Source organism: Sarcophilus harrisii, chromosome 1, assembly GCF_902635505.1.
Source record: "Sarcophilus harrisii chromosome 1, mSarHar1.11, whole genome shotgun sequence".
Classification (NCBI taxonomy): domain Eukaryota; kingdom Metazoa; phylum Chordata; class Mammalia; order Dasyuromorphia; family Dasyuridae; genus Sarcophilus; species Sarcophilus harrisii.
The window spans coordinates 671,065,583-671,092,728 of record NC_045426.1 but is presented as its reverse complement, the minus strand read 5'-3'; the positions used below and the strand labels follow the sequence as shown (position 1 = coordinate 671,092,728).

At 41.4% G+C, this 27,146-nt stretch overlaps 1 protein-coding gene across 7 annotated transcripts in view; it reads right to left on the bottom strand.

Annotated features, from left to right (window-relative positions):
• Window positions 1-27,146, bottom strand: part of LOC100924545 (mucin-16) — a 169,033-nt gene that overhangs the window by 2,706 nt on the left and 139,181 nt on the right. For all 7 annotated transcript variants that reach the window (XM_031948281.1, XM_031948282.1, XM_031948279.1 and 4 more), the window contains 22 exons: window positions 26,397-26,432; window positions 25,547-25,615; window positions 24,969-25,034; window positions 24,602-24,726; window positions 23,942-24,009; window positions 23,341-23,513; window positions 21,609-21,644; window positions 20,612-20,680; window positions 19,669-19,734; window positions 19,299-19,423; window positions 19,118-19,185; window positions 18,526-18,698; window positions 16,088-16,123; window positions 15,273-15,341; window positions 14,775-14,899; window positions 14,619-14,686; window positions 13,969-14,141; window positions 12,554-12,684; window positions 6,217-6,284; window positions 4,485-4,633; window positions 2,183-2,346; window positions 1,014-1,081 (listed from right to left, as the gene is read on the bottom strand). In XM_031948281.1, the coding sequence (XP_031804141.1) occupies window positions 1,014-1,081; window positions 2,183-2,346; window positions 4,485-4,633; window positions 6,217-6,284; window positions 12,554-12,684; window positions 13,969-14,141; window positions 14,619-14,686; window positions 14,775-14,899; window positions 15,273-15,341; window positions 16,088-16,123; window positions 18,526-18,698; window positions 19,118-19,185; window positions 19,299-19,423; window positions 19,669-19,734; window positions 20,612-20,680; window positions 21,609-21,644; window positions 23,341-23,513; window positions 23,942-24,009; window positions 24,602-24,726; window positions 24,969-25,034; window positions 25,547-25,615; window positions 26,397-26,432 (2,125 nt within the window). The remainder of the gene's footprint in view (window positions 1-1,013; window positions 1,082-2,182; window positions 2,347-4,484; window positions 4,634-6,216; window positions 6,285-12,553; window positions 12,685-13,968; window positions 14,142-14,618; window positions 14,687-14,774; window positions 14,900-15,272; window positions 15,342-16,087; window positions 16,124-18,525; window positions 18,699-19,117; window positions 19,186-19,298; window positions 19,424-19,668; window positions 19,735-20,611; window positions 20,681-21,608; window positions 21,645-23,340; window positions 23,514-23,941; window positions 24,010-24,601; window positions 24,727-24,968; window positions 25,035-25,546; window positions 25,616-26,396; window positions 26,433-27,146) is intronic.

The window sequence follows — 27,146 nt, the reverse complement described above, 5'->3', positions numbered from 1 at the left end:
GTGAGGGAGAAAGGAAGGAAAAGTGGGGAGGAGAGAGCCAGGAGCAACGGCCTCCAGGGATCCGGGCCATAAGGAGCAAAACTCTGGCCCTGGCAGGAAAGCCTTCTGCAAGGGGGACCTCTTCTCACTGCATCCCTGCCACCAAAATTAGATTTATTTCTTAGGCGTTTTGTGAATTCGTATGTGCATATATAGAGAGACAGACAGACACACATACACAGAGACAGAGACAGAGAGAGAGCTGTATCCCTACCAAAATTAGATTTCTTAAGTGTTTTGTAAATTCATATGCATATATATACAGACACTGCACATATACACAGAAAGAGAGACAGAGAGAGAGAGAGAGAGTGAGAGTACAGAGACAGACAGAGAGAGAGACACAGAGAGACAGAGAGAGAGAGACAACACACACACACAGACACACACACACACACACACACACACACACACAGATTGTAAGCTCCTTAGGGACAAGCTCCTTTTTATTTCCTGTACTGTGTCTGATGCAGTGTGTGTTGCTTAAAAGTTTAATGAATGGTTGATTAATTGTACATACTCTTGCATATACTTCTAAATTTACACATTGTGTTCCTAGACTGGAACCTCCTTGAGAACAGAGACTGCTTTAGCTTTGTATTTTTGCATATTCCCCAGCACCTGTCCCACAGTTTGAGACATAGTAGATTTATAAATGCTTGTTGATTGATAGCTTGGTCTTCCAGACAGTTTGGCAACATAAGCTTGCTGCTTTCTGTATTTCCTGGACCCTTCTCTTTGTGCTGGTTTGAGACAGCTTTTAGAAGGAAGAGGGGAGGGAAGGAAAGAAAAAAAGAGAAGAGAAGAGGCCTGCACCTAAGGCACATCAGAGGAAGGGATGTTCTGTCTTAAAGATGGTCTGCTTTGAAACTTGGTCTCCCCCAAGAACTGCTTGCTTCCTGGGATCATGGGGGTGAGAAGCTTGAGAAAAGTAGAGTCCTAGACAGAGCTGTCCCCCTGGGGAGAAACCTCACCTAAAAGTCTGCACTTGACAGTCAGAAAAGTAGCTCTTGATGCTGCTGTTTCTGAAGAGCTGGTTTAGCTATAAGAAAAAAAAAAAGATTATTTCCTAGGATCCAATCCTCAGGCCAGATCATGTCCAGAAAAAAAATACTTAAACTCTTTTCAAGTCATGTTAACTTCTCCCTCTGGCAGATACCAGCCCAGATGGGCCTTGATGGATGGAAGAGATGGGCTGAGCTCACTTTCCTGGGGACCAGAGACCATCCTAAATGCAAGATTACCCCACCCTGCCGCCCACCAGTGTATAAAGTTTTCTAGGAGAGATCTTCCTTCCCCGCTTCAGGGACAAACCACCGGCTTGTTTCCTTCTCACTACCAGGTTGATACTGGGTAAATCGGTGGATCTCACACCCAGTGACTCCCTTGTGTATATGAAGGGGCTAGCTGGCTGGTGTCTAAAGTCACACCTGTCTCTGCTGTCTCCATCCACTTCCCTGAATCTCTTCTCTGCTTTTTCTCCTGCCCCCTTAGACATAGTGTGGTATCCCTGGGTTCAAGGAAGAGCTGAATTTGAATTCCTTCCATGACACACTGATGCTAAGCAAATCAGTTTCCTCAATTTAGAGCTGGAAGGGAACTTCAATGATATCAACTCCCACATCTTACAGATGAGGAAACTGAGGCTAGGAAGTTAAGTGGCTTGCCAGGGGTCACAAGTAATGTCTTAGACAGGATTTGAACCCAGGCCTTCCTGATTCCAAATTCAGCACTGTCCACTGGGTATCCTGGCTGATTCATGTAACAAGCAACTCCCTGTAAGTTGCAGATTACGTACTGATCTGCTTTGGTAGAGGGAATCACTTCACTGCAACATTTCTATATCAATGAAATACAGGTCCAGTAAAAAAAAAACCCAGTTTTGAAACCTTCCCCCCCCCCCCCCCCACCTCCACAGGCCCCGTCTGTTGCCCGCCTGACAGTATCCTCTTGAAGAGTCTAAACTGAAAGTTCTTCCTATTTATTCTCCAGGGAACGTAGTGGATGGAGATTGTCCAGGGCTCGGCTAAAGCTCTGATGTGGCCAATATATTGGGGAAAAGAACAGGGAAAAGGGCATGTTTGGAGAGCCTCAGTTGGGCGCTGGCTCTTGAGAAGCCCAGAGGAAGGGACTAGAGCCTCACCGCATCCTCAATGCCATTTTTGTTTTCCTGATATTCGACTGAGTCAGGATGTGTCAAGTTCTGGGAATAGAACAAGCTGGTGATGGTGAAGTTCAGCCTGAAGTGTTGGGGTCTGAGATCAGCCAATGGCTTAGCTGTCGACAATGGGAAGGCTAGTTCCAGTTCTGGGGAAAGAACAAAGAAAAACACTGATGATGATGATGATGATGATGATGATGATGAAGGCCCAAACTGAGAGAGGTCAGAGAGAAGTCATATAGACCAGTCCCCTTTCTCCAGGGATAGAAAGGTAACTGGTAAATGGCCCTTTCTCTGGTTCATATCCTGATCTTCTAAGATCGATGGTACCAGTGTCCATTTCAGGAGGCCAGGAAGTACCCAGTTGCTCCCAGGAAACCTCTGGTGAGTTAGAATCACAGGCAGCCAGAACTGGAGAGTCACTTAAGAGTTTGGTTCCCTCATTTTGCATGTGGAAAATATGGGGTGCAGTGAAGTTTGTTCATCAGAACTGCCTAGAGACCATCCTGGTACTTTTAAATTTTATCTTAGGTTGACCTTTCCCAGGACACTTTCTTTCTGTATCTGTGTTAAACACTAAGAGTTTCTACTTTAGCCCCCAGATGTAAAATGCACAAAGGCTTAGAAGTCCAGCTTCAATACCACCTCCTCTTGGAAGGCTTCCTGAATGCCCTGGGCCAGGAATAAACAGTCCTCTAGAACCTCACAGATTATGTTCCTATCTAATGCATTTATAATGCAATCATCTATATTATCTCCAGCCAACTCTCCAAAAAAGTTTCAGGAAGATTTAAAATATGCATTGGTAGAAGGAGATTTTTTTTTGACCGAGTGCTCTGTTCATGCATGAAATCACAGACCCAGCCTCCCCTATTATTTCCTGTTATTCCCTTGAAAGGTAACATGGAAAAGTGGGTAGAAAGCTGGTTTTAAAGCAAGACCACCTGGATTTCAAGTGGCAGTTGCTTCTGGCACATACTGCCTGTGTGAACCTTTACCTCTCAATGTCCCCCTCATTCTCTAAAACTTTAATGTACAAAGCATGCATTAATATGCACTGATAAAGGGGGTTCCCTCATTGGAGTTCTCTGTGCCTCTGAAATGCCAGGGATGCACTCCAGAGAAGAGAAGGAGAAAAGGGGAGGGGAGGGAAAAGGATTGCATAGTATGTTTTTGCATATTTATATCTAAATCTGTGTAAAAAGGTGAGGGAGACGGTTTGGAACTTAAAATGTAACAAAAATAAATTAAATTTTTAAGAAGAAAGGAAAGGAACAAACACTTAGTATGTGCCAGGCACTGTGTTAAGTGCTTTAGAAAATATTACCTCATTTGCAATGCTTAATAAATTGTTTTCTAAAGGAAAGAACTTTGAATGTCAACAGACAAACAGATAGAAGGGGTGGGGAAAGCCTGAAGGGATAGATGGGAACAAAATATGTAGTCTATGCCCTTTCAGGAGCCCATTTTTGACTTCAGGGAAGCCTTTATCACTGGGACTCACTCTCAGAAATAAGTGAAAAGTTGAGAAGGATCTGCCCTGAACAGATACGAAGGCCAGCTTCTTGTCTGGGCTGGGGGGAGTGTAGGGATGGGCTGGAAGTACAATTGGTTTTTCCCAGCTCTGACATTTAACTTTCTATGACTTTGAGCAGTCATGTCTTGCTTACTTGATATCTCAGTTTACTCAGTTGCAGAATGACAAGGATGAAAACTAGTCTCTGAGGCCCTTTTCCAGATCTAATATCCTACATTCTGTATGCTATCCCCAGACATTGGCATTCTGTGTCCTAAGGATGCTCCCAGTTCTGACATTGTTTTCTAAGGGTTCCCTACAATTCTGACATTGTATTCTATACCCTCCCCATCCCAACTCTGATATTCTGTGTTCTAAGCTTCTTCCCTGACTCCAGCTCTGCTATTCTGTGTTCTAAGGGCTCCCTCCAGTTCTGACATTGTGTTCTAAGCTTTCCCCACCCCATTTTTGTGTTCTAAAGGCCCGCCAGCCTTTAATAACCTCAGCTCTAAAGGCTCTCCCAGCTTTGACTTTCTAGGTTCTAAGAACCTTGCTATTTCAGCCATGTTATGCCTTATATTCTAAGGAACTTCCTAGCTCAATATTTCAGTCCCACAAATCTTAATTTCATCCCAACTTCCAGGGGCACAAGCTTTCTAAGACTTCTGCTCACCACAAGTTCACTTCCCACCTCCCATCCCCTCTGCAGCTTTCCCCCTCCCTTGCTATTCCCTTCTCCCCAATCCAGGCCATTGTGTCTTCTCCTACTTGTCACTTGGAGGTTATCCAGCTCATAGGAGTCCCCTAGACAGTGCGCTGTGGCATTCCGGGTCCTGTCCAGAAACACTTGTCCGATGGTGTCAGGATCCAGGTTGGAGGAGAAGCTGCAGGTGCAGGTGACCAACACAGAGCCTACCCTATGGACCAAGATCATAGGACATTTGACCAGGGGCCTGACACAGATGGGAACCAAATTGCCTATCCCACTATGACCTTGATCCACAGAGAACAGTCCTGGGTTGAAGTGAGGAAGTTTTGTTGTTTTTTTTTTAGCTCAGCAAAGCAAAATGAGGGGATTCTACAAAACCTCAGAGATGAGTTAATTCATCAACTAGTATTTATATACTCTGTACAAGGTACTGTGCTAGGCATTCAAGATACACGCTCACCTAATCTAATCTCTGGCAGGGAAAGAATTCTCCTATAGTATCCCTCACAGGCACTGCACCACTACCAGCAGTTCTGATGTTAAAGATATTCTCACCGTAAGTGGAAATCTCTCTCCTGTACAATCTTCCCTCTATTTGCCTTAGTTTTCCCTGCTGGAATCCCATAGGTAGCCTGTTTGCTTTGCCCCCATGATAGCATTTCAGCACTGGAAGATTGTTCTCCTGTATCCTGAGGCTGCAGACTCAGGCAATCTCCATATTGGGAGGGAACTCAGTGGCCATCTTGCCTAACCTCATCCCTTCAGCAACATCCCTGACAAGTGGTCATCCAGCCTGTGTCTCTCTGTCTCTGCCTCTGTCTCTGTCTCCTTTTCTCTCTCTACCTCACTCCACCTTCTGTGATTCAAACCTTAGTTCTCTAATCAGAATCTGAAGACTACAGAAAAACTGAGGGGCAAAATAGAAATGTCATCTGTGGGTATTTGAGATATTTTTGAGGGGGATGTGTAACATTAGACCAATAGTATTTACTAATTTATGAACCCACAATATCTTATGAGCTTTCCTGGGAAAGTAAGAGAGAACCCCGATAAGAGGAAATACAAAGCATGAGCATGGAGAGAAAGGGATGGAGAAAGAGAGGAGGTGGGGAATAAAGTCCAATGGAGGTTGAACCTCCTGGGGAGGATTAGGGGAGAGGAAAGGGCAGGGCATATGGAAGTCACTGGGGGGAAGGTTAAGGGAGGACCATGAGGAGATGGGACCCCAGCAACATATCCAGTGTTATACCTTGCCAGGAGACAAATTTATTTTGATGAAAGAAAAAAACAATTAGAATTACTCCTAAATGCAAGGGAAAGTCTTGGGAACATATATGAGTTCTCTTTTACCAGAGATCTTTAGACAGAGATAATCATATGGGATTGGAGCCTCTTGTTCAGGTCTAAGGTGCACAGAACATCCTCTGGGATTCACCTCAATACTTGCTTGTGCAATCTGTTGAGACCCTGCCACTGAGCCCACTGGGGAGGGAGGAAGCCCGGGCCAGGAGTGGCTGTGCTCAATCCCTTTTCTTGTTTCTTCACAAGGGCACTGGAGATAAACTTGGCCCATCCAAAGCTAGCCTTGCCCTGAGTGTCCCCAGGAGTCTTAAATCATAGATCTTAGTGCTATCAGAAGCCAGCAGGCAGGCTGGCCCAGATGGAGCCGATGATGGGGTTGGCAGGGGTCAGGGAAGAGTAATCAATTATCCATTAAGTGCCAGCACTGGGGGGGGGTGTGGAAAAGATGGGGAGGGATGGTTTGGGGTAAGTGGCCAGAGCCACACCTACCTGAGGCCTGTGATGAGGCAGTAGCGGAATCTGTCCTGGAGCTGGCTGCTTGAGTAAAGCTGTGTCATCTGCAATAGAGAGCAGCATGATGGACCAGAATGTGCCCTCATCCCTGTTCTTCCCTCTATCCCCCAAATGCCCAAGGAAAGCTTGGGGATCCATTCTGTGAGCTGAAAAAAGGTGCTGTGAGACAGTCCTACAGGCTCTATTCTCTGTCTCTGCTCTCTGTCTTTTCCCTTCCTTTTCTCCATCTTCTCTCTCTCTCTCTCTCTCTCTCTCTCTCTCTCTCTCTCTCTCTCTCTCTCTCCTTCTTCCCTTTTTTCTCATTAATTGTCCTTTTTTTCTCTTCCTCTTCATCTCTCTTTTTTCTCCAGCTCTTTCCCTCCTCTTCCTCCTCCCTCCTCTTTCTCTCTCTCCCTCCCCCATCCCTCTACTACTCTCTTCCTCTATCCCCTTTCTCCCTCCCTCCCTCTCTTCTTTTGGGCAATCTAGATCACACTCCACTGGAAATGTAGAGCCATAGCTGGGAATGTTAGTGCAGGAGAAAAGTGCCACAAACCTCTTTCAGGGTAAGTGTTATCAAAGGTACATCATTTGGGGGCAGGATTGATATTGTTCCGTGGAGGAGGGAAACAAGGATGTGAACACTGATGGAAGGAGGAACCGCTGGGGATTTGGGGGGACAAAGGACTGCCTAGTTATGGCTCCTAGGGAGTATTCCTCCATAAACTGCCCCCAGATGCCTTCTCTGGGATGCACTAATTGCATCCTTTAACTCTATGTCCTCTTTAATCCATCTTTTGCAAACTGCCAGAGTCATCTTCCTAATACCTCCTCTGATCACGTCATTCTTCTCCCCAGATAACCCTCAGTGTCTCCTCATCACTTAAATAAAATATAAAAATCCTCTAAATCTGACATTCAAGGCCCTCCACAATTTGGGTCCAACTGACCTTTTCAACTTTTATCTTAAATCTCTTTTGAATCATCACTTTAGCTATGGAAGGAAAGTTATCTAATCCACCCTACAATGCCACCCCCGCAACACACACACACACCATTTTACAATTAAGAAAACTGAGACCTAGAGAGATGTGGCTTCCATTGAGTCACATGAGTAGCAAATAAAAAAGGTAGGTTATATCCTGGATCCTTTGACTAGAAATCCTTCAATTCTTTCCACTGCTCCACATTTACTTTTCTCATCCTATATTCCCTATATCTCCTCCAAGACTATTTCCCAGTCCTGCCCTCCCTTCCCACTCCCAAGTTAAAGATGATCCTTCCTCTTAAAATTTCTTACAGCACTCTGTCCAGGCCTTTCAAAATTAGAACTATTATTTCCATGGCTCTTTATGATGATCTTGATTACTATCTTGTGATGTAAGTGCTATGATTATTCCCACTTTATAGATGAGAAAACTAAGGCTGTGGAAGTTCAAGTAATTTGTGATCCTGTCTAAAGTCACACATTTAGCTAGTAAATCTCTTAGAATTTAATCCAGGTCTTCCTAACCTCAGCTCTTATGTATTATCCACTCCATCACTTAATCTACTCATTTGCATTTATATTTCATTCCCATATTTCACATGTGGATATGTCTTGCTCTGCTATTAGAATGAAAACTCCTTAAAAGTAAAAATCTGTATGCCATTTATTTTCCAATCTTTCCCATGGTCCCATATGGATTTTGGTCCCATTTTGGATCCTATTTGTTGGATGGATGAATGGACAGACAGACAGATAGAAAGGTAGGAAATAAATAGGTAGAATAAATAGGTAGATACTAGTGTGCATAGATGTATGGACAGAGAGAAGGATGATTGGATGAGTCACCCAGGTGGATGAATGGTGGATGGATGGTTGAAGGAAGATAGTGATCAGAGTAAATTAGGGGAAACATGAGTTGATAGAGATTCTACTGATATGGGCCAAGGATATGGATGGTAGAAATGTTTAAACTTTGAATGTGGAGAGAAGTAGAATAACAGAATTAAAGGAAGGTATTAATTGAGTAGTCTAGACCTGGGAACATTATATATTAATAGTCAAAGTCTTGTGTTAAAAGGGAATATCAGTAGCCTAGGGTCTTAGGACCTCTGATACCCTTTTCCAGAAAGAAGGACAATGTATCCAGGACCTGAGTCCAGGACTAAGGTAGTCTGCTCAGGTCCTGTCTGACAAGCACATAAATCTAGAGTATTGAAAGAGACCTCAGAGATCGAGTTCAACTTTTTCATTTTGCAGATGAGGAAACTGAGAATCAGAAATATATAGTGCCCGGGTAACCAAGTTATAAACATTAAAGGTGAGAAATAAAATCTGACTCCCACCCAAGTCAGTTTTCTTTCCATTCTTCTGCCTCCATCATCCGGAGTTCAGGTTGCCATATTTTAGAGGAGACCTGGGTGAGTGAGTCCCCTGAACTAAGGCATAGGTGGAGGAAAGAAGAAGAGACCTGATTCTGGGAGGCTCAGGTAAAGTTCTTGCTTGGCTGGACTCAGGAGAGGAAGAAGAGAAAAAGACTTTTGGATAGAAACTACAGGCTTTTCAGGTTGGGAGGAGGTTGGACAGTGAGTGGGGACCTGAAGACCCTCTGAGTGAGACTTGCTGCTTGCATAAGACACAGCCAAGATTTCTTGTAGAATTTGGGTGAGTCTGACCTCTAAACCGTCTTTGTGTCAGGAGTTCTTTGCCCTTAAGCCCTTACTAGCGGAGGATGCAAGGAGTGAAAGGGGATGGGGAGAAGCTTCCAAATCTGGATGCCTCAGGAAGGACCATTGATCTCAGCTCTACTAGAAGGAACTCTCCAGTCCAACTTTCTAATTGTACAGATGATAAAAAAGAGGTCTAGAAGGTCAAATGATTGTCTCAAGATCAAACAAGTGCTAAATGCAAGAGCTTCAGTGTCTTTGATCTATGGTAGTGGAAGGTCTGGGACGAGGATACAATTTGAATCTAGTTCTTCATCAGTGGGGAGAACATCTGTGTGCATGAAACCTCTGACTAATGCTCACCGAGGAAAGCTCACAGAATCTCATGGCTGGAAAGGATCTTAGAAGGCATCTAGAGCAAAGTCAACACGAGCAAGAATCCTCTTTCCAATATCCCCAACAGCCTTTGCTTGAAGACCTCTGGTGAGAGGGAGAGAACCCACAACCAAACAAGACAACCACTTTGTATCTAATTGCTACAAAGCTTTTCCTTAGATCCACTAATTGTTCCTCATCCTACCCATGAGGGTTGCTGCCTCTTCCCCACTAGAATTCTTTCATCCAAGGAAAAGGTCACTAGAGTAGGGCAAAGCCCCTTTATCCTTGAATGGGGGTCATTTCTCTAATATCAGCCTAAATCGTTTTTTGGACATTCTCCATTATTCCCGCATGAGGAATTTGTGATCCAAATAAAATTCCAAGCTCTTTTCATATAAACCGCTGTTTTATTTTTTAAAACTTGGATGTATGACTTTACATTTATCTTTATTAAATTTTATCTTAATAAATTCAGCCCATCCCATCATCCAATAGGTTAGCTACTCCTCCCAGCTTTGTACCTTTTGCAAATTTGATGAGGAATGCTATCCATGACTTTAAGAACTAATAAAAATGTTAAATAGCACAGGGCCAAACAGATTCCTGGCAACTCTACTGCAGATCTGCTTCCAAGAGGACACTGAACCATTAGCCCTCTTGGGGCCTGGTTACTTTTGCAACTGTTTCTCTATATGATCATCTATGGGCAGCTATAGATAGTGGAGAGAGTATTGGGTCTGGAGTTAGGAAGACCCGAGTCAAATCCAGCTTCAGCCATTTACCAGTTGTGCAACCTTGGGCAAGTCACTTTAACCTGTTTGCCTCAGTTTCATCAACTGAAAAATGAGCTGGAGAAGGAAATGGCAAACCACTCCTGTTATCTTTGCCAAGGAAAACCCAAATGGGGAAGAGTAGGTATCGACTGAAAATGACTGGACAACAAAAATATAATTATCTCTACATCTCTTCATCTTTTTCAAAGGATAAACGGGGTATTTCATCAAATACCTTTCTAATATATGGGTAAACTATATTGATAGCCCTCCTTTAGGTTATTGATACTAGGCTAGTAACCCTGTCAAGGAAGGAAATAAAGTTAGTAATGGCACAACCTGTTCTTGATGAACCTATACAAGATGGTCTTTGTGATGATTGCTTTCTTTTTTTTAAATGATGACTAACAATCCTTTTAATATTTTGTTCAAACATTTTGCCAGGAATTGAAGTCATATTCAGTAGCTTATGGTTTGCAAACCCCATTCTTTAAAAAACAGAACAAAACAGGAGAGACATTTGCTTTTCTTTAATCCTATGGGATAGCTTAATGCTTCATGATTCTTGTTTTTCTTCACAATCTTTCAAAGATCATTGACAATAGCTCATCAATTATATCTATTTCTTTAAGTATCCTAGGATATAGTTTTCTTATGATTGGAAGGGCAATTAAGCATTTTCTTTCTACCCACCTACTTGTCTTGGCTACCAGTTCCTTTTTAGCCATTTTGTCCTATCCTATTCAGACCAAAGATCATTCCCCTTGGCAATGCAAAAAAGGAGGAAAAAAGTTGAAGTGCTATGCTGTCTGTCTGTCATTTGTTATGACAGAAATACCCTTCAGTGAACCTCTTTTTTTTTTTTCAAAAATATCTACCAATCCCTTGTTTTATATTTAAGTTTTCTTTGGCAACCTCGATGCATACAGAGATTTAGCACTTCTGACATTATTCATATAGTATCACACCATGGCTTTTTAAAAATATTTATATTCATCCTCCATTACCTTTCCTTGTTTCCATCTTCCTGTATATACAAATTGTTCTTTCCATTTTCTTATCATAATTGTTCAGAATTTCATTCTGGAGAGCTTGCTATTCCTTCTGGACTGGCTTCCCCCCTGATATTTTTAAGCCATGACCTTTTCCTTCTTCTGACCTTTTTGAGATCTGATCTCCTAAAGATAGGGTTATTCCAAATTAAACTCTCCACAATCACAAATTCTAAGATGGAATGATTATCTCCTCTCCCCAAGGTTGCCATCATTCCTATCCTAACATGAGATTCCTCCTTCTTGGTAAGAATAAGATACAAAACAATAAATTCTTCTCAATGGTTCTTTTACCTTTTGAAGGATGAAAGGATCATTAAGGCAAATCAAGAAACTGCTAGGCTTGTGACAGAGAGAGCTCCAGGGGATGAATCAAATTTTGGCCCTCAGAGGGGATGTCTGTATGATTGAAGCCTCCATGTTATACAATGATTCTTTCTATATCAGGTACCTAATCTATTCTCTTCTAACTCCATTTATTTTCTCTTTCTGTTAAAGTAGTCTATAGTATAATGTCATGATATTTTTGTTCCTCTCTTCATTGGCCTTCACCCAAAAGCTCTCCACCATGTTTCTCCCTTTGGTTCCTGGATTTCCTAATGATAGCTCAGCTGTGATTGCTGCCAAATGCAGGACAGAACATGTACTTAGTCATAGAGAAAAGTACAATGGCAACAGAGCTGTGGTCCCAAGAGTTCCAGGCTTGTGGTGGACTCTAAAAGTCTTGAGCAAGGAGGTAGGAACATTGAATATCATTTTCTCAGCCATAGACCAAATGAAATCTGGCATCCATTCAACAAATACTGTTATCTATAGTTTGCAGAGAGTTATACTTAAGACTGGAGAAATAAAAAGTCCAAATTTGAATCAAACTTTGGCCCTCAGTCTAGTAAGAGAATAGGACAGAGATAGAGGATTCTTAATACTCTGTTCTATGATGTGAAGACCCAAGGGAACAGTTGTTATGAATCAGGGGCTATTGGTCCAGGGAAGGGGAATCAGAGAAGGCTTCCTGGAGGATATGGTATTTGAGGAAGAATTTAAAGTCTTCTTCTTGTGAAGAAGAGAAATAAGGACATTCTAGATCTAGGGATCAGCATGAACAAAAGCAGAGAAGGGGGGAACATAGGATGTTTGGGTAGGTCAGAGAGTAGTCCAGTGTGGCTAGAGTGAAGAGTGGATGAAAGTGAGTAATAGATAAAACTGAAAAGTCTGAGCAGAGCTAGATGATCATGAAAGGCCTTGAATGCCATACAAGAACACTTGGACTTTAGTCAATAAGAAACTGCTAGAGGGTCTTGAGCAGAGGAGAAACATGACCAAAGTATACATAAGGCTCCCGCCGTTCACACTGATTTATATTCTTTCCCTGAATTAATATATGCCCTCTTCCCTTCACTTAAGAAACCCATAAATGATGAGAACCAAAGATTAGCCAATAAGAAACTTGGATGAATGGGAGTGGTCACAGCAACCTACCTTGTCCTGGATGTCTCTCTGCAGTGCTTGGTACTCTGGGGATGTGGGGTCAGAGTTGGTAAGGTTGTGGTTGATGATCCTGAAATCAAGCTGGTATTCCCCTTGTCCGGGGGTACTCTGGGATGAATAGCCTAAAAGGGAGGAACAGTTCATTGGCTCACCAGACTCAGAGCAGGAATGGGCTTTAGAGATCATCTAGTCAAACCTTCTCACTTTACAGCTGAAGAGACCGAGCCTAATGGGGGCCACTAGCATCAGTTAGGATTTGAATTTGGGTCCCCTGATTCCATATCTAGCTCTCCTTTCTAGCATATTTTCTTCAGGAAGTTGTGGTCAGACATAGGAACCCTACAAAAATACACTGGCCACCTGAGATTGAAGAATGGATATTAAGCCAGCCTTGTTGGGAATCAACATCAGAGATGAAGGGCTGGAGTGTGAGGGAAGGAGGGATGGCCCACTCATTTTTTTTAATTTTAAAACTTTGCTCAAGTTTTCTTGCTGCCCTTTTAGGTTTATATTATATTTATTTCTGAATATAGCTTTTCCCTCCTTTTCCCTGAGAGTCTCCTCCTTTGTAATAAAGTGTTTTATAACCAGTTTAGCAAAACCAACTGACATAGTGACCTCATCCAACAGCATATTCAATGCTGCCCTCTCACATTGCCCCATCTCCACATTTCTCTGGGCCAAGGCTTGACTGTCATAATTTGATTTTGATAAGTTTCTGGCTTTTGTTCTTTCCATTTACATTGCTGCAGACATTATGGATGTTTTCCTGCTTTGCCTACTTCACTACACATCTGTTCTATACATCTTCCTATATGTCTCTGAGTTCTTTGTGTTGATCATAACTCACTTGCTTACCCATCTTGCTAGCAAGCATCTTTCAGTAGATTCCAAGAGAGTGGGGGCGGGGTTTGGCATGTGGGAATGGAGATGTTTTGGGAGGTTTTGGGGGAAGGGAAGATTTCAAGTCTAGAGAAGCAGCAACCCCAGACAGATTTAGGGTATCAATTCCCCTCATCTTTGAGAAGTCCTGATACTTTTCCCTAAGAAAAAACCTTCATCCCCAAATATCTGCACAGCAGAGATATATTTTTAAAAATTAAACCAAATTTAGATTAATTTGGATTTGAACATTTTACTGTGGCTCTAGGACTGGGGGAGGAGAATGAAGCTATGCCTGAGGGTGTCACCTAATCAGAGCTTGGATTCACTTCAGTAGAGAGGAACAGCAGCCTGCTGACTCATGCTCCACCTGATAGCATCAGAGGACCTCGGTCATCTAGTCCTAGACCTTGCTGAAGCAATAATCCTGCTACTTGTCCATAAGAAAGGACCAGGGGAGGGAATATTTGGAGGAAGGAGAGAAAACCCAAAATTTTGCCTCTGGAATAAGAGTGACCGCTCACCATTGAGGCAGAGACTGTCTTTGTCCAAAGTATAAGGCCCTAGCTTAGTAAGGCCATGCGTCTGATTGCTCAGTTCCTGGTAAACCCTCTCTCTGTCGAAGACTGGACTGGTGGGCCCTCTCTGCTGCACACATATAGCATCCACTCTGGTTGCTGACCCATCCATCATAGGTCTAGAAAAAGACACATTCAATGTGACACAAAAGCTGACAGGAATCCCACCTTCTGGGGAAAGGGAAGTTGCAGTGCAGGACTCTATGTTTCCCTGGGGTGCTGTGACACAAAGATTGGATGATGTGCCTGAGGCAGCTTGGAATAAGTGACATTAATTAGGATGACTGACAAACTCCCACTAGCTAATAGGGCAGGTGTGTTGAACTACCACAGGTGCCCAGTAGAGAAAAACCATCTTGACAGAAGGAAACTTGTTTCACACAGTGACTTACAAGAAAAATCATGTTCCCCAAAACTCTGGACTAGAGGATGGGGATTGAATCACTTTGGGAATTAAGCAACAGGGGTATAGGAGCCCAAGAGAAACATGGAAGAAGGAACCTTTATTGGAAGTCTAGTATGAAATCAAGGCGTATGCTGGGGTACCTAGGGAAGAAGCCTCCCAAATCCCTAGCTATCAGATTCTAGGGCCTTACCTCAGAGAGATCAGTCCACAGCCAGAGTAGTACAAGCCAATGCTGCTATTTCTGAACAAAGGTCCCAGCTGACAAAGGAAGATGATTAGAGAATGCTCAGACAAATAAGGGACAGCGAAGGAATTAAGTTATAGAGTGGAAGGTGCAAAAGCTCACCAGTCGCTGGAGGGCCCCTTCTATGTTATTAAATTTGGTAGAGCCTGGGTGTCCCATATCTGCAGTGTAGGGCAGATTAGTGATGGTGAAGTTCAGGGTGAAAGGTTGCAGTCGGGGGTCACTGGCTGCAAGAAGAGAGGGGGAAAACATCCTGTCTGAGCTTTGGAAGACTCAGGGACCATGAGAGGGGACAGGGATGCTTCTGTCCCTGGCATTCACCCCGAGGGCACCAATGGCTTTCCTCTGCTTTGCTTTTTGAGTGAAGCACAAGACAGCAAGTTCCCACAAGATATCTCACAAGGCTTAAAATCAAAAATTGTGCTCTGGGACTCCTGCATAAATAACACCCAGAGTCCTATATTTTCCTGCCCTGGCTTTACAGATGATTGATGGACATTTGGAAAGACCTAGAATTGTTTAGACATCCCCTTCTCTCCTTGGCCTAAGGGTAGAGCTGGGTGACTACTTTCCAAGGTACTGAAGTTTCTGCTTTCTTACCTGTCCAGTGTCCAGACCCTGTAGGTCCCAGAGGGATTGCAGGTGGTGATATAGTGGCAAGGCCAGGAGCTGCAGAAAGGAATGTCATTAGATAAGGACTAAGACCATGGTTACAGAAGAGAGCTAAGTGAAATGGAGGTCATTTGGGCAATGGCATCAGAAGCTGAAAATAGTGCTAAATAAATGCTTGCTTAATGGAGGACTGAATTGTGTGTGTGTGTGTGTGTGTGTGTGTGTGTGTGTGTCTTGAAGTTGAAGATCATCAGCTGAGTTAGATTCTCAGTCACATAATTCTTAAGGGAAATGGAATTCAGGATTACTAGATATATCACTAGGTGTTTTTCCACAACATACTGCTCTTTCCCACAATGCTAAAGTTCATCTGACCGCCTATCCCTGACCTGTCTGTGGGTAAGTTTGAAAAATAATCACCATCCAACTACTGAAAGGGGAATCAGGAAATTGGTGGTCATGTAGCTAATATTGAGAAGAGATCAAAAGATCTAGAGATCTGGGGTCTCTTTCTCATAGAATCTTAACTTAAAAATTTATCCTGCCTCTTTGATAAAATTTGATAAATTTGATAAAATTCAGTGATGAGGAACTGACCACCCTCTGAGATAGCCCATCCCTCTTTGGGGACACATTTCTCATGACACTTGAATGGGTTGTAGGAATTTTTTAAAGCAAAAACTGCTGGTATATACACTATTTCCCTGGGGCCAAAGCCCAGATGTTAAGAGGGTAAATGTGGTTTTTAAGGTTTCACAGATGACCCAAGACTCCAAAGGGATTTGGTGGATAAAAACACTTACTGGTACCCGGTTGGGGCAGATTTCGTCCATTGTAACCTGGAAACCAAAAGATGAACAATGTTACATGGAAGCAAAACATAAAAGAAGAAAATTCAATTCAACAAGAAGTACCTGCCATGCACTGCCCTAGGCTAGGTTCTGAGGCTACAATGACAAAATTTAAAAGTTCCTGCCCTCAACGAGTTTATATCTTATTAGGAAAAGAGGCATAAAGGAATAACTGGAGTGAGGAATCAGTTTGCCCTGCCTGAGCCCTTGTTCACCCCCCAAGTCTTTGTCTTGAGCAGTCCTGGTATAAAATGAATAAAGTTGTGGTTTGTGAGAATCCAAGATGGGGAAAATAGAGATGAAGTATCTGAATCAACCTATTTTTTCTTTTCCCTTGCCTGTGGAAACAAGAGGAAAGCAAATCCTTTCAGTGTTTGTCCTTGATGTCTCCACACTCTCCTCCGGCCTCCTGGCTGGGTTAAGCACATTAAGAACAAAATTAAGTTCAATTTAGAGTGCTTCGTAGATTCCTTTCTTAAACTCTTTAAAGTGCAAAGGATCTCAGAGGTCCCTGTTCCAATCAGTATCTGGAGCAATAATCCCCAAGGAGGAATCCCAATAAGTGGACAAAAGCAATTGGCATGAGTAACAAAGGACTGAAGACTTTGCTTCTAGTAACAATGGAAAGCAGGGAGGATTTTATATTGACCTGCACAGTATATATGCTGTTCCATCTTTTTGCTCAAAAGTGCAGGCTGAAACAGTACCAGATCTCAAGCTATTCTACAATGGTAATCATCAAAGCAATCTGATGAGCATGGCTAAAAATTAAAGTGATAGATAGTAATACAATATATAGAAGTCATCAAAGTAACTTAGTGTTTGATAAACCCAAAGTTCCACACTGTTAGGGCAATATCATTTTTCAACAAAAACTGCTAGGAAAACTAAAAAAACAGGGACAGAAAGTAGGCATAGATCAATGTCTCACACTATAGACCAAGATAAGGTCAAAATGGGTACATCATTTAGATATAAAGGTGGTATTATAAGTAAATTAGGGAGCATGGGAAAAAATTACCTGTCAGATCTATGAATAAGGGAAGGATTTATGGCCAAACAAGAATTAGAGAAGAACATGTGAAGCAAAATGGATAATATTGATTACATTAAATTAAAAAGGTTTTGTATAAACAAAACAACCAAAATTAGAAGGAAAGCAGGAAACTTTTTCCAGCAAGTTTCTCTGATAAAAATAATCATTTCTTGGGTAGCTAAGTGGCATAGTGGATACAGCACCAGCCCTAAAGTCAAGAGGAACTGAGTTCAAATTTGATCTCAGACACTTAACACTTCCTAGCTGTGTGACCCTGGGCAAGTTACATAACCCCAATTGCCTCAGCAAAAAAAAAAAAATATTTATATATATATTTATAAAAAAAAAAAACTATAGCCATTCTCCAATGAAAAAATGGCCAAAATATATAGACAAGTGATTTTCAGAAGAATCGATCAAAATGAACAATAGGGAAGGCATCTGGGTGTGGTCAGGGTCTGAAGTTGAATAGGAAGAATAGGAGAAAAATTATTCTGGCACTATGACAGATGATGTAGAAAATGAGCATTGATCCTAAAGTGATGTTCTTTCCAATTTTCCTATTTCCGTCAAAGGAACCACTATCCTTCCATTCCCCAGGATTGTAACTTTAGCATTATCCTGGATTCCTTGCCCCACATATCCAATAAGTTGCCAAGTCTTCCCTTGTCTACCTTTATGACTTTCAACTAATTTCTTCCCTTTACTCACACAACTACCACCATAATTCATGCTCTCTTACTTACACTATTACAAAGGCTTTCTAATTGGTCTCCCTTCCTTTGAATACAGTCCACTATATACTCTACTGCTAAAAATAATTTTTCTTAAACCCAGATCTGGCCATGCAGCTCCCCTACTCAATCAATCTTTAGTGACACTCCCAATTGCCTATTTTATTCTCTAGGACTAAGTACAAACTCTTTTTAGCTTTTAGAGTTCTTTGGCTCCAGTCTTTCTTTCCACCCCCTCCTGCAGCTTACAAGCCAGCCAAACTAGCTTTTTTTTCTTTTCCTCACAAAACATTCCAACTCCCATCTTCCTATCTTTACTCTGGACATCCTCCAATTCTGCTATATATTCTCTTCTTATCTCTACTTCAGAATCTTTCCTTTCAATTAAGACCCAGCTCAAGCACAATCTTCATGAGGTTTTTCTTGCTAGAACCTTCCCTCCCAAACTACTTTATACTTAAGCTATTTTCTATACATTTGCATTTATTAGCTGTAAATTTATGCTGTATGTTTATATATGTCCCTGTTCCTTCTTTCACCATTATGTAAGCTTTTCATAAGTAGGAGTTATTTCCTTCTTTGTGTTTGTATCTCCTGAGCCAAGTTGATTGAATACTCACCATTAAGGTAGAAACTGTTTTTATCCAGGGTGTAGGGGCCCAGCCTGCTGAAACCATGTGTCTGGTTACTCAGTTCCCAGTAGACTTTCTCTCTGTCCAGAATGAATTTAGTGGGGTCTCTCCATTGAGTGCACACTACATCTACTCCTGTTGCTAATCCCTCCTTCTCTGATCTGGGAAAAGACACATTGATGATACAAGATATAGTACTGGGTTAGATGCTGGGGAGCCTGATTGGGGGAACCACTCAGTACATGGGAGGGTGAAATTGAAATACCTGGATTTTTGTGAAAATGGTTGATGATTGTCTGACAGTGGTGCACTGATTGTGTGAGTAGGGGTGTTGAATGGCTAATAATCTCATAAAAGAGAAACCTACTTAAAATAGAGTTCTTGTTCTAAGGAATAACTGAAAAGGGAAATCACATTTCTAATGCATAAAAGAAACAGGGATAAAGCAATCTGGGAATTTAAAAATGTAACTAAGTGTGAAGAAGCCACCTTGGTGGAGAGCCTGGGGGGGGACAGGGTTGTATCCCTGAGGGGGTCAAGGGCCACACTCCAATTTCCATCCTACGACTTCTGGACTCACCTTAGAGAAGCCAATTTACACCCAGTGTAGAAGTTGCCAATGCTGGTTCTCTTGAACAATGGACTGAGCTGGCAAAGAAAGGAGAAGGTCAGTGTGCTCAGATCTAGGCAGGTAAGGAACCAAGGTAAAGGGAAGGAAGCTGTGCAGGTGGGACTTGGGGCAGGAATTTGTAGAGGCTTACCAAGCGCTGTAAGATTCTCTCTGTGCTGTTGAATTTGGTGGATCCAGGCCGCACCATGTCTTCTGTGTAGAGTAGGTTGGTGATGATGAAGTTCAGTGTAAAAGATTCCATTCTTTGACCACCAGCTATAATAGAAGAGGTAAAGAATTTCATGTTGGAGCCCTGCAGACCATCAGTGGGAATAGCTAAGGATAGCTTGTGGATTCTGTCTTTATTCCTTCTTGGGATGGAAATTCAGCCCTTTGATCCCACTGATGCTGTTAGGAGACAACTCTCCTTCCCCAATTCCTCTTTTCCTGATTTCCTAATTTCTTCTCTAAAAACAGTAAGACACTTCAGGAAATGAATCAGAAATGAAGGTGCTCTCTACCTGTGGTGCTAGGAAAAGATTGTGGAGCCAAAGAGGTTGGTGGGACATATGTAGTCTTCACAGGAGCTGATGAGAAAAAAATGAGGATTAAAAACCATTACTAAGACCAGAATGTGATTGGATAGGCAGGATCTATGAGAATAGGATGGAAGGCAGTGCCACTGGGTGGGAACTCAATCCAGAGAAGCGGAAGGTAAGAATCAACCACTGTAGAAGGGAATGGGGCCCGATGTGAAGGATCCTTGTTACTAAAGTTTGTCAGGTCTAGGGCTTCCTGCCTGGGATATTCTGGGTTGCTACAGTCTTCTCCTTCAAAGAGGAATACAAGGTCTCATGACAAGTTCCCAAAGATATTGCTCTGACTCAGCATTCTCTTTAACTTTTTACTTCTGTCTCAGATGCCTTAGCTTCTTTCAGAACACAGCCCTGAGACCTTCCCAGACCTCCCTAGTTGTTTGTTCTTTCCCTATTTCTATCTCCTTGAAATAACTTTGTTTTTACTCTGTATATATTTTATACACATTTAAGCTATTTGCATATTGAAAGAACAAGTTGTTGGAGAGCAAAAATTCTTTCTTTCTTTTGGCTTTGACTCCTGAGTGCTCAGAACAGTGCCTGGCACATAGTAGATGATGAATAAATGCTTTCTGAGTTGAATTGAATTAATTGACAAAGAATAACCGTTTTTCCCAGTCCCTGTGACATAGGACTATAAGGTAACATGACAAGTCAAATAGTCCTAACTTCTTTTGCCCCTGGCTTGACAGATGAATGCTGTTCTAAACAATTAAAGATTTTAAAAGGCCTAGTAGTTGTTTCCTCTTTTAGAAAGTATTTTCTCTCCCCAGCTTATGCCCAAGCAGTAAAGTTGGGAGGTGGGGGAAAGAGAAAAGGGAGGTTGTACTGATCACTCTCCAAGGTACTGAAGATACCACATTCCTACCTGTGTTGGTTCCTCTCCCTGTGAAGTCAAGGGGAGTTGCTGGTGTTGATGCACTGCCTAGCCCAGAAGCTGCAGAAGTGTTATTAAAAAAAAAAAGAAGAAGAAGAAGAAGAAGAAGAAGAAGAAGAAGAAGAAGAAGAAGAAGGAGAAGGAGAAGGAGAAGGAGAAGGAGAAGGAGAAGGAGAAGGAGAAGGAGAAGGAGAAGGAGAAGGAGAAGAAGAAGAAGAAGAAGAAGAAGAAGAAGAAGAAGAAGAAGAAGAAAGAAGAATCAGAGACTATAGTTATTTACTAACACAGAGCTCATTCAAAGCATCAACACAGCACTTCCCTAGCCTTCATTTAGGAGAATGAAGGAGGGGGCTTGTTTATTCAATGAATGAACCAATGTGCCATTTTGGCTACAATACTATCTAGCTTAGGGACTACTAAGTAGAAATCAAGGCTACATAAGATGTAACTCTATGACTTTCCTTATGACTTTTTCATAGAGTTGAGGGGCGCCTGTGAATTTATGAATTCCCCACCCCCAATTTTTTGTGGGAATAGCTTAGCAAGTAATCATCAGTCAAATTCTGTCAGAGAAATTTCATAGCCCCCCAAGTCAGGAAAGGTTGGAACAATCTTGGATGACTTTTTTCCCTGTATGTCTCCCCTCCTGTGAGGAGAGGAAAAGACCTTCTCCCCAGAAAATCTTAGAACTTAAAATGCCTTCAGAAGCTATTTTGTTGAGAAATTCCCTCTGCAGTATCCCTGAGAATCAGCTATCAAGTCTGTGATCAAGATCTTTGGGGATGAGAACTCATTACTTCTTTGAGGTAGTAACCCTTTCTACCTATAGGACTTTTCCTCCCTTCCTAAGATACCTGAATAGACTTTAAGTAAAGGTACTTGGCAAAGCTACACATATTTCATATTGTTAAATCAAATTCCAACTTCCAGTGTCATACAGAGAATAAAGCTAAGGACTCAAAGGGGACTTAAATGCCAAAACACTTACTGGTAGCAGGCAGGGCTGAATCATGCTCATTATAACCTAGAAACCAAAGGACAGATAAGTAAGAAGGATCACAAGACTGAAAGAAAAGGAAAAGAACTCCCTAGTAACACAATGGGAGAAGAACAATCACACTGAGAACTGTTTCCTTACCCCATGCTTCTAAGGGGTTTACTCTTTGGGAAAAGAGAGATGAAAATTCTTTTTTCTACCCTCTGACATGAAGAGTAGAGAAAATAATTTGTAATTTTGGGGAAAACTGTGGGAAATCTCTATTATATCTATAGATATATAGATTAACATTCAAATCAATACATTTTTTTTATTTTCCCTGGTCTTTAGAGTCCAACGAAGCAAATTTCTTCTTTCTTGGCTTATCTCCAGAATCCCTTTCCCAGTCTTTTAACTTTCTGGGAAGCTTCAAGATGATGAATAGAGAGATAAGACCCAGAGTTAATGAGAGGTCCCCATAATTTCTTTCCTTAGAAGCTTAGGTCTGGGAGAACCTAGCATATCTGTAGTTTATATCCAAAAATGAATTCTGTACAGAATTACCAACAAAAGATAATCTAGCATCTACTTGTCTGGAATGATCTCACTTCTGACTTCTAGAATCCTTAATCTTCTTTAGCACTCAGACCAGATATTATCTTCTGCATGAAGTCTGTCCTAAGCTGCTCTTCCCCCAGCTGCTTGTACTTTTCCCACATCAGTTTATATTTATTTTGTGGGTATATACATAATACACATTTTTTCATACATACATATAAAATAATATATCTATATATGATATATACATGTGTATTTTCCATATACACGTACATGGAGATACACATACATTTATGTATGTGTGGATCTATTAGACCTGACTTTAACACAGTATGTATGGTATACATATGTATGTGTATGTGTGTGCATGAATATATTTTTGTTGTTTTCAGTCATTTCAATCATATCTGACTCTTCATGATATTATTTGGGCTCGTGGATAAAGGCATTAAAGTGGTTGGCAATTTCTTTCTCCATCTCATTTTACAAATGAGGAAAGTGAAGCATACAGTTAAATGACTTGCATAGGATTACATACCTAGTAAGTGTCTTAAGACCAGATTTGAACTCAGGAAGATAAATCTTCTTGACTCCAGGCCTGGTACCTACTTGCCCATCCATACATGCATACATAACACACACATACATATATATATATATATATATATATATATATATATATGTATGTATATATAATGCAAGTATGCATATAAGACCTGCCCATGACATACTATATATGGTAAGAAATTAGTTGTCAAGAGAGTCTGACGCAGGGACCTCCAAATTGAGGCAGGATGAAAATTGATTTGCCTGAGTTTTTGTGGAAACGGTTGATGGTTATGTGCAGTGGAGTACTGATTAGGTGGATAGGAGTGCTGAGCAGCAAATAATACCATAAAATAAATACCTATTTATATTAGAAATCTTATTCTAGGGAGTAACTGAGAAGGGAAATTTGATAAATTCCATAGCTATCACTAAACAATATCAAACAAGAAGAAATGGCATCTTAGGGAAATAGATATGAATAAGGTCTGTTTTATGCAGTTGGATAAATAGAGGATGAATGAGAAGAAAAGGTTCTAGGGGAGGTAAAGACAATAGGAGAAGAATTTAGTATTAGGATTGTACAAAGATGGACTGGGAGAGAGACAGATGATTCACTCTCCACAGCAGAGCTGCTCACCATTGAGGTAGAGACCATTCTTATCCAAGGTGTAGGGTCCAAGCCTGGTGATTCCATTTGTCAGGGTGCTGAGCTCCCAATAAACCCTCTCTCTGTCCAGAAAGGGGATGCTGGGTTCTCTCCAGTGGAGGCACACAGCATCCACTCCTGTTGCTGACCCTTCTTTCCTAGAACTAACAAAGGAAATGTTGATAGAGACCCCTGGAATGATGACAGACATTGAGGGAGCATTACAGAGATAGGAACAATGAAACTGAGATGCTTGAGCCACCCAAGAGAAAAGATGAAATTGACCCTGGGAAGAGTGATAAACTTCTATATCTACTGTGTAGGTAGGACTGTTGTACAAACAACAGATCTTCATTGAAGAGAATCTAACATTAGAGAATTTGTTCCAAATCATGACTTATAGGGGAATCACTGTTCTAAGAATCCAAATCAGAGTGGTAGAGATGAAGCAATTTGTGTAATTTGAACAGGGAAGAAGTATAGGGAGGAATTTTCTTTGTTGTTTGTTCAACTTGAACTCTAGATGTGTACCTAGGAGCTGAGAATAAATATATACCCTCATCAAAACAGCTCTAAGCTTCCGGGATCTCACCTCAGAGATATCACTCTGCATCCAGAATAGAGGGAGCCAATGCTGGTATTCCTGAACAGAGGGTCAAGCTGGTAAAGGAAGGAGAAGGGAATAATAATTAGAGACAAAATTCATTTAATGCTTTAAGGTTTAAAAAGCACTCTCCATATTATCTCATTTGTTCACCACACAACTCTATAGTAGAATGCTATCTGAGAAAAGACAAATGAAGTATCTAAAGTGACATTTGAATTTGGTTCTTCCTTACTTAAAGTCCAGCACTCTATCAAGACTTAAATAGCTAGGTGTCCCCTGTGAATAGAGATAAAATCTAGAGTGTTAAGAAGGCCTGAGTTCAAATATAGCCTCAGAAACTTATTAGCTGTGTGGCCATGGGCAAATCATTTAACATCTGTCTGCCTCAACTACTTCATCTATTAAATATGGGTGAAAATAGCTTTTACCCCAGTGCTTTTATGATGATCAAATGAGATGCATTATGTACAGTGTCTTGCAAACTTTAAAGTGCTATATAATACTATTATTCATCAAGCTACTTAGATGGTTCATAAGGGAAGTACATTTTTACCTAGACAGGGTCTAGAATCTAAGATATGCAGCAGAAATCTCGCAGATAAAGATAATGAAGGAGTAGGATATTTGTGGTAGTTTGTATCTCACCAGGTGCTGCAGGATTTTCTCTGTGGTGTTGAATTTACTGGACCCAGTGTTTCCCATGTCTGCTGTATAGAGCAGGTTGGTGATGGTGAAGTTCAGTGTGAAAGCTTCTAGGCTGTGACCTGTGGCTGTAGTAGAGGAAAAGAGAGACTCCTTCATATCGGAAGCTTGAGTACATCAGCACACCCAAGGGCACCCAGCTCTTATTGTGCTCTTCCTTTCTGGAAGGAAGGCTCAACATCCCGTCTCACTTAGTGTCCCCATGAGGGAACATTTCCCATGCCACCCTTGTTCTTCATCTCCCATTTTCAAATTTCATTCCCAATGAATATTTTCCTTGGAATGAATAATAGATGCAGATCATTGGTACCTGTGGTGATGGAAATCAGTGAAGGAACCAGAGATGTTTCTGGAGTGAATGCACTTGGCACAGGAGCTGAAAAGTTATTGGGATGGAAAACCATCGAGAACATCACTATATGGAAGCTATTATGAGGGGAATGGACTATGAACTTCAAAGAGAAGGGAATGGCTCAATTAGCTTGGCTTAAAGTATTGCAATCTCCAGATAGAAATTGAGCTAGAGAGTTTCAGCCACAGTAGGAGAAAACAGTGCTCTAGACGATGCACTTCCTTTGGGGAATTTTTTTGGTTTAGGGGCTTCCTAAATGGCATATCCTGGTCCTTCACTCTCCTCAGCTTTTAGATGGATTCATTCCCATAGATTTTTTCCAGGTTGTTAAATTGCCAAAAATTACAATCTTGTCTGACTACTGGAACATGGGACACAAGTCTCACATGCTGACTTTCCTTCCCTTGAAAAATGACTGTTTCTTGGAATGAAGAAGTTTTGAAAGAGTTGGGACTTAAAAGACATTATTTCCCCAGTCAGTAGTTATGATCCCATGGTGGTTGCTCTCCAGGGTGCTGAAATCACAGGGTTCCTACCTGTGGAGCCTCCCGGTTTTGTAGGCCCCAGAGAAGTTGTAGACCAGGATGCAGTCCCTGCTCCTAAAGCTGTAAAAAGGATAATAATGTCATGAAAAACCATGGTTAGATACAGAAAAGCATTATGAATGTGAATGTTAATTGAGCCCATATTTGAATGAGTTCAGGGCTCTGCATATTGGTGGTGACCAATAAAGATTTATTCAAAAGGTGACTGAATGGACATAATCAAATTTCTCTGATGACTGCCCTAAAATAGGAAACTACCATATGATCATCAGATAAGGTCTATCATCAATGAATCTTTTATACATATATTGAGAGAAAGAATGAGGAAATTCAGGACTTCGTAGCAGCCCATGGTGTGAGACTCACTCTCAGTACTCCTTTGCATAAATTTGTAATCTGCCTGTCTTCTTTACCTCCCTATTTGGATAGCTTGACTAGTAATCATTAACCAACCTATGAGAGAGGAACTTGGAATTCTGGAATAGGAGGGGCATGATTCTGAAGGTCTCAGGCTTTTCCCTTCTAAAATCATAGAACTTTGGAGTTGAAGGAGCCCTCAGAGGGCACCAACTCCACAGAAACTCTACAAGATCCCTGACAAATAATCAGAGTATCCATTTGAAAATCTCTATGTGATGAATAACTCACTACTTCTACATGTAGCCATTCCACAATAGAGACATCTTTCTTGTGGTGCCTGAGTGTGCCATAGGACCAAATACTATAGTGAAAGCCATAGCTATTTCATAGAATCATAGTGGGGTCCTTATCCAGGGAAACAAGGCTTGAGATTCCAACATAAACCAGAAATTAAAAGGAATCTCAATGTTTAAATACTTACTAGTTGAAGGTTGAACTGGAATGTGTTCATTATAACCTGGAAAATCAAAAAGATGTATAAAGGAAGGAGCACACTACTCAAAGGAAGGAGGAAAAGAGACAATCAGAGAGGATAAAAGTGAGGAGAATAGCTGAGTCCAGATGACTCAATCTGAGTCCTCACTGAATCTGGAGGATGTCCTAATAGGAGAAGAAAAGGAATGAACTTCCCTATGCCCCCCCTTCTCCAGCTCTTTGACCTGAGAGGCAGTCCTGGGCATAGAAAAATGAAATGTGTAGCTTGGGGGTAGGAGTGGGAGAGGGAATTCAAGGTTGGAGTCCTCAGGACTTTAGGTACTTGAATGAATACACTCTTGCTATTCTCTGGTCTTTGGAAATACAACAGAGAGCAAAACCTCTGATCAGTCAAGCCTGGTTTGTCTCTCTGGTCTCCCTCTTCCTCAGCCTTCTGGCTTATTGGAAATATTTTGCACACTAAGGAAGAAGAAAGTCTCTCTTAACCTTCTCTCCTCCCTCCCCAACCCTGGAATATACTTCTTCACCTATAAAATGAAGATAATAATAGCACCTGCCTCTCAGGGTTGAGGGTTAAATAATAATTTTCAAGTATTTTACACATTTTAAAATGCTATATTAAAGGCTACAATAATAAATTATGATTATTATTTGCTTTATAGAAACTTCTTCCTTTATACTGAGAAAAATCTGTTTTTTTAGTCTTCCTATTACACAGTATATCAGGTTTTCATCC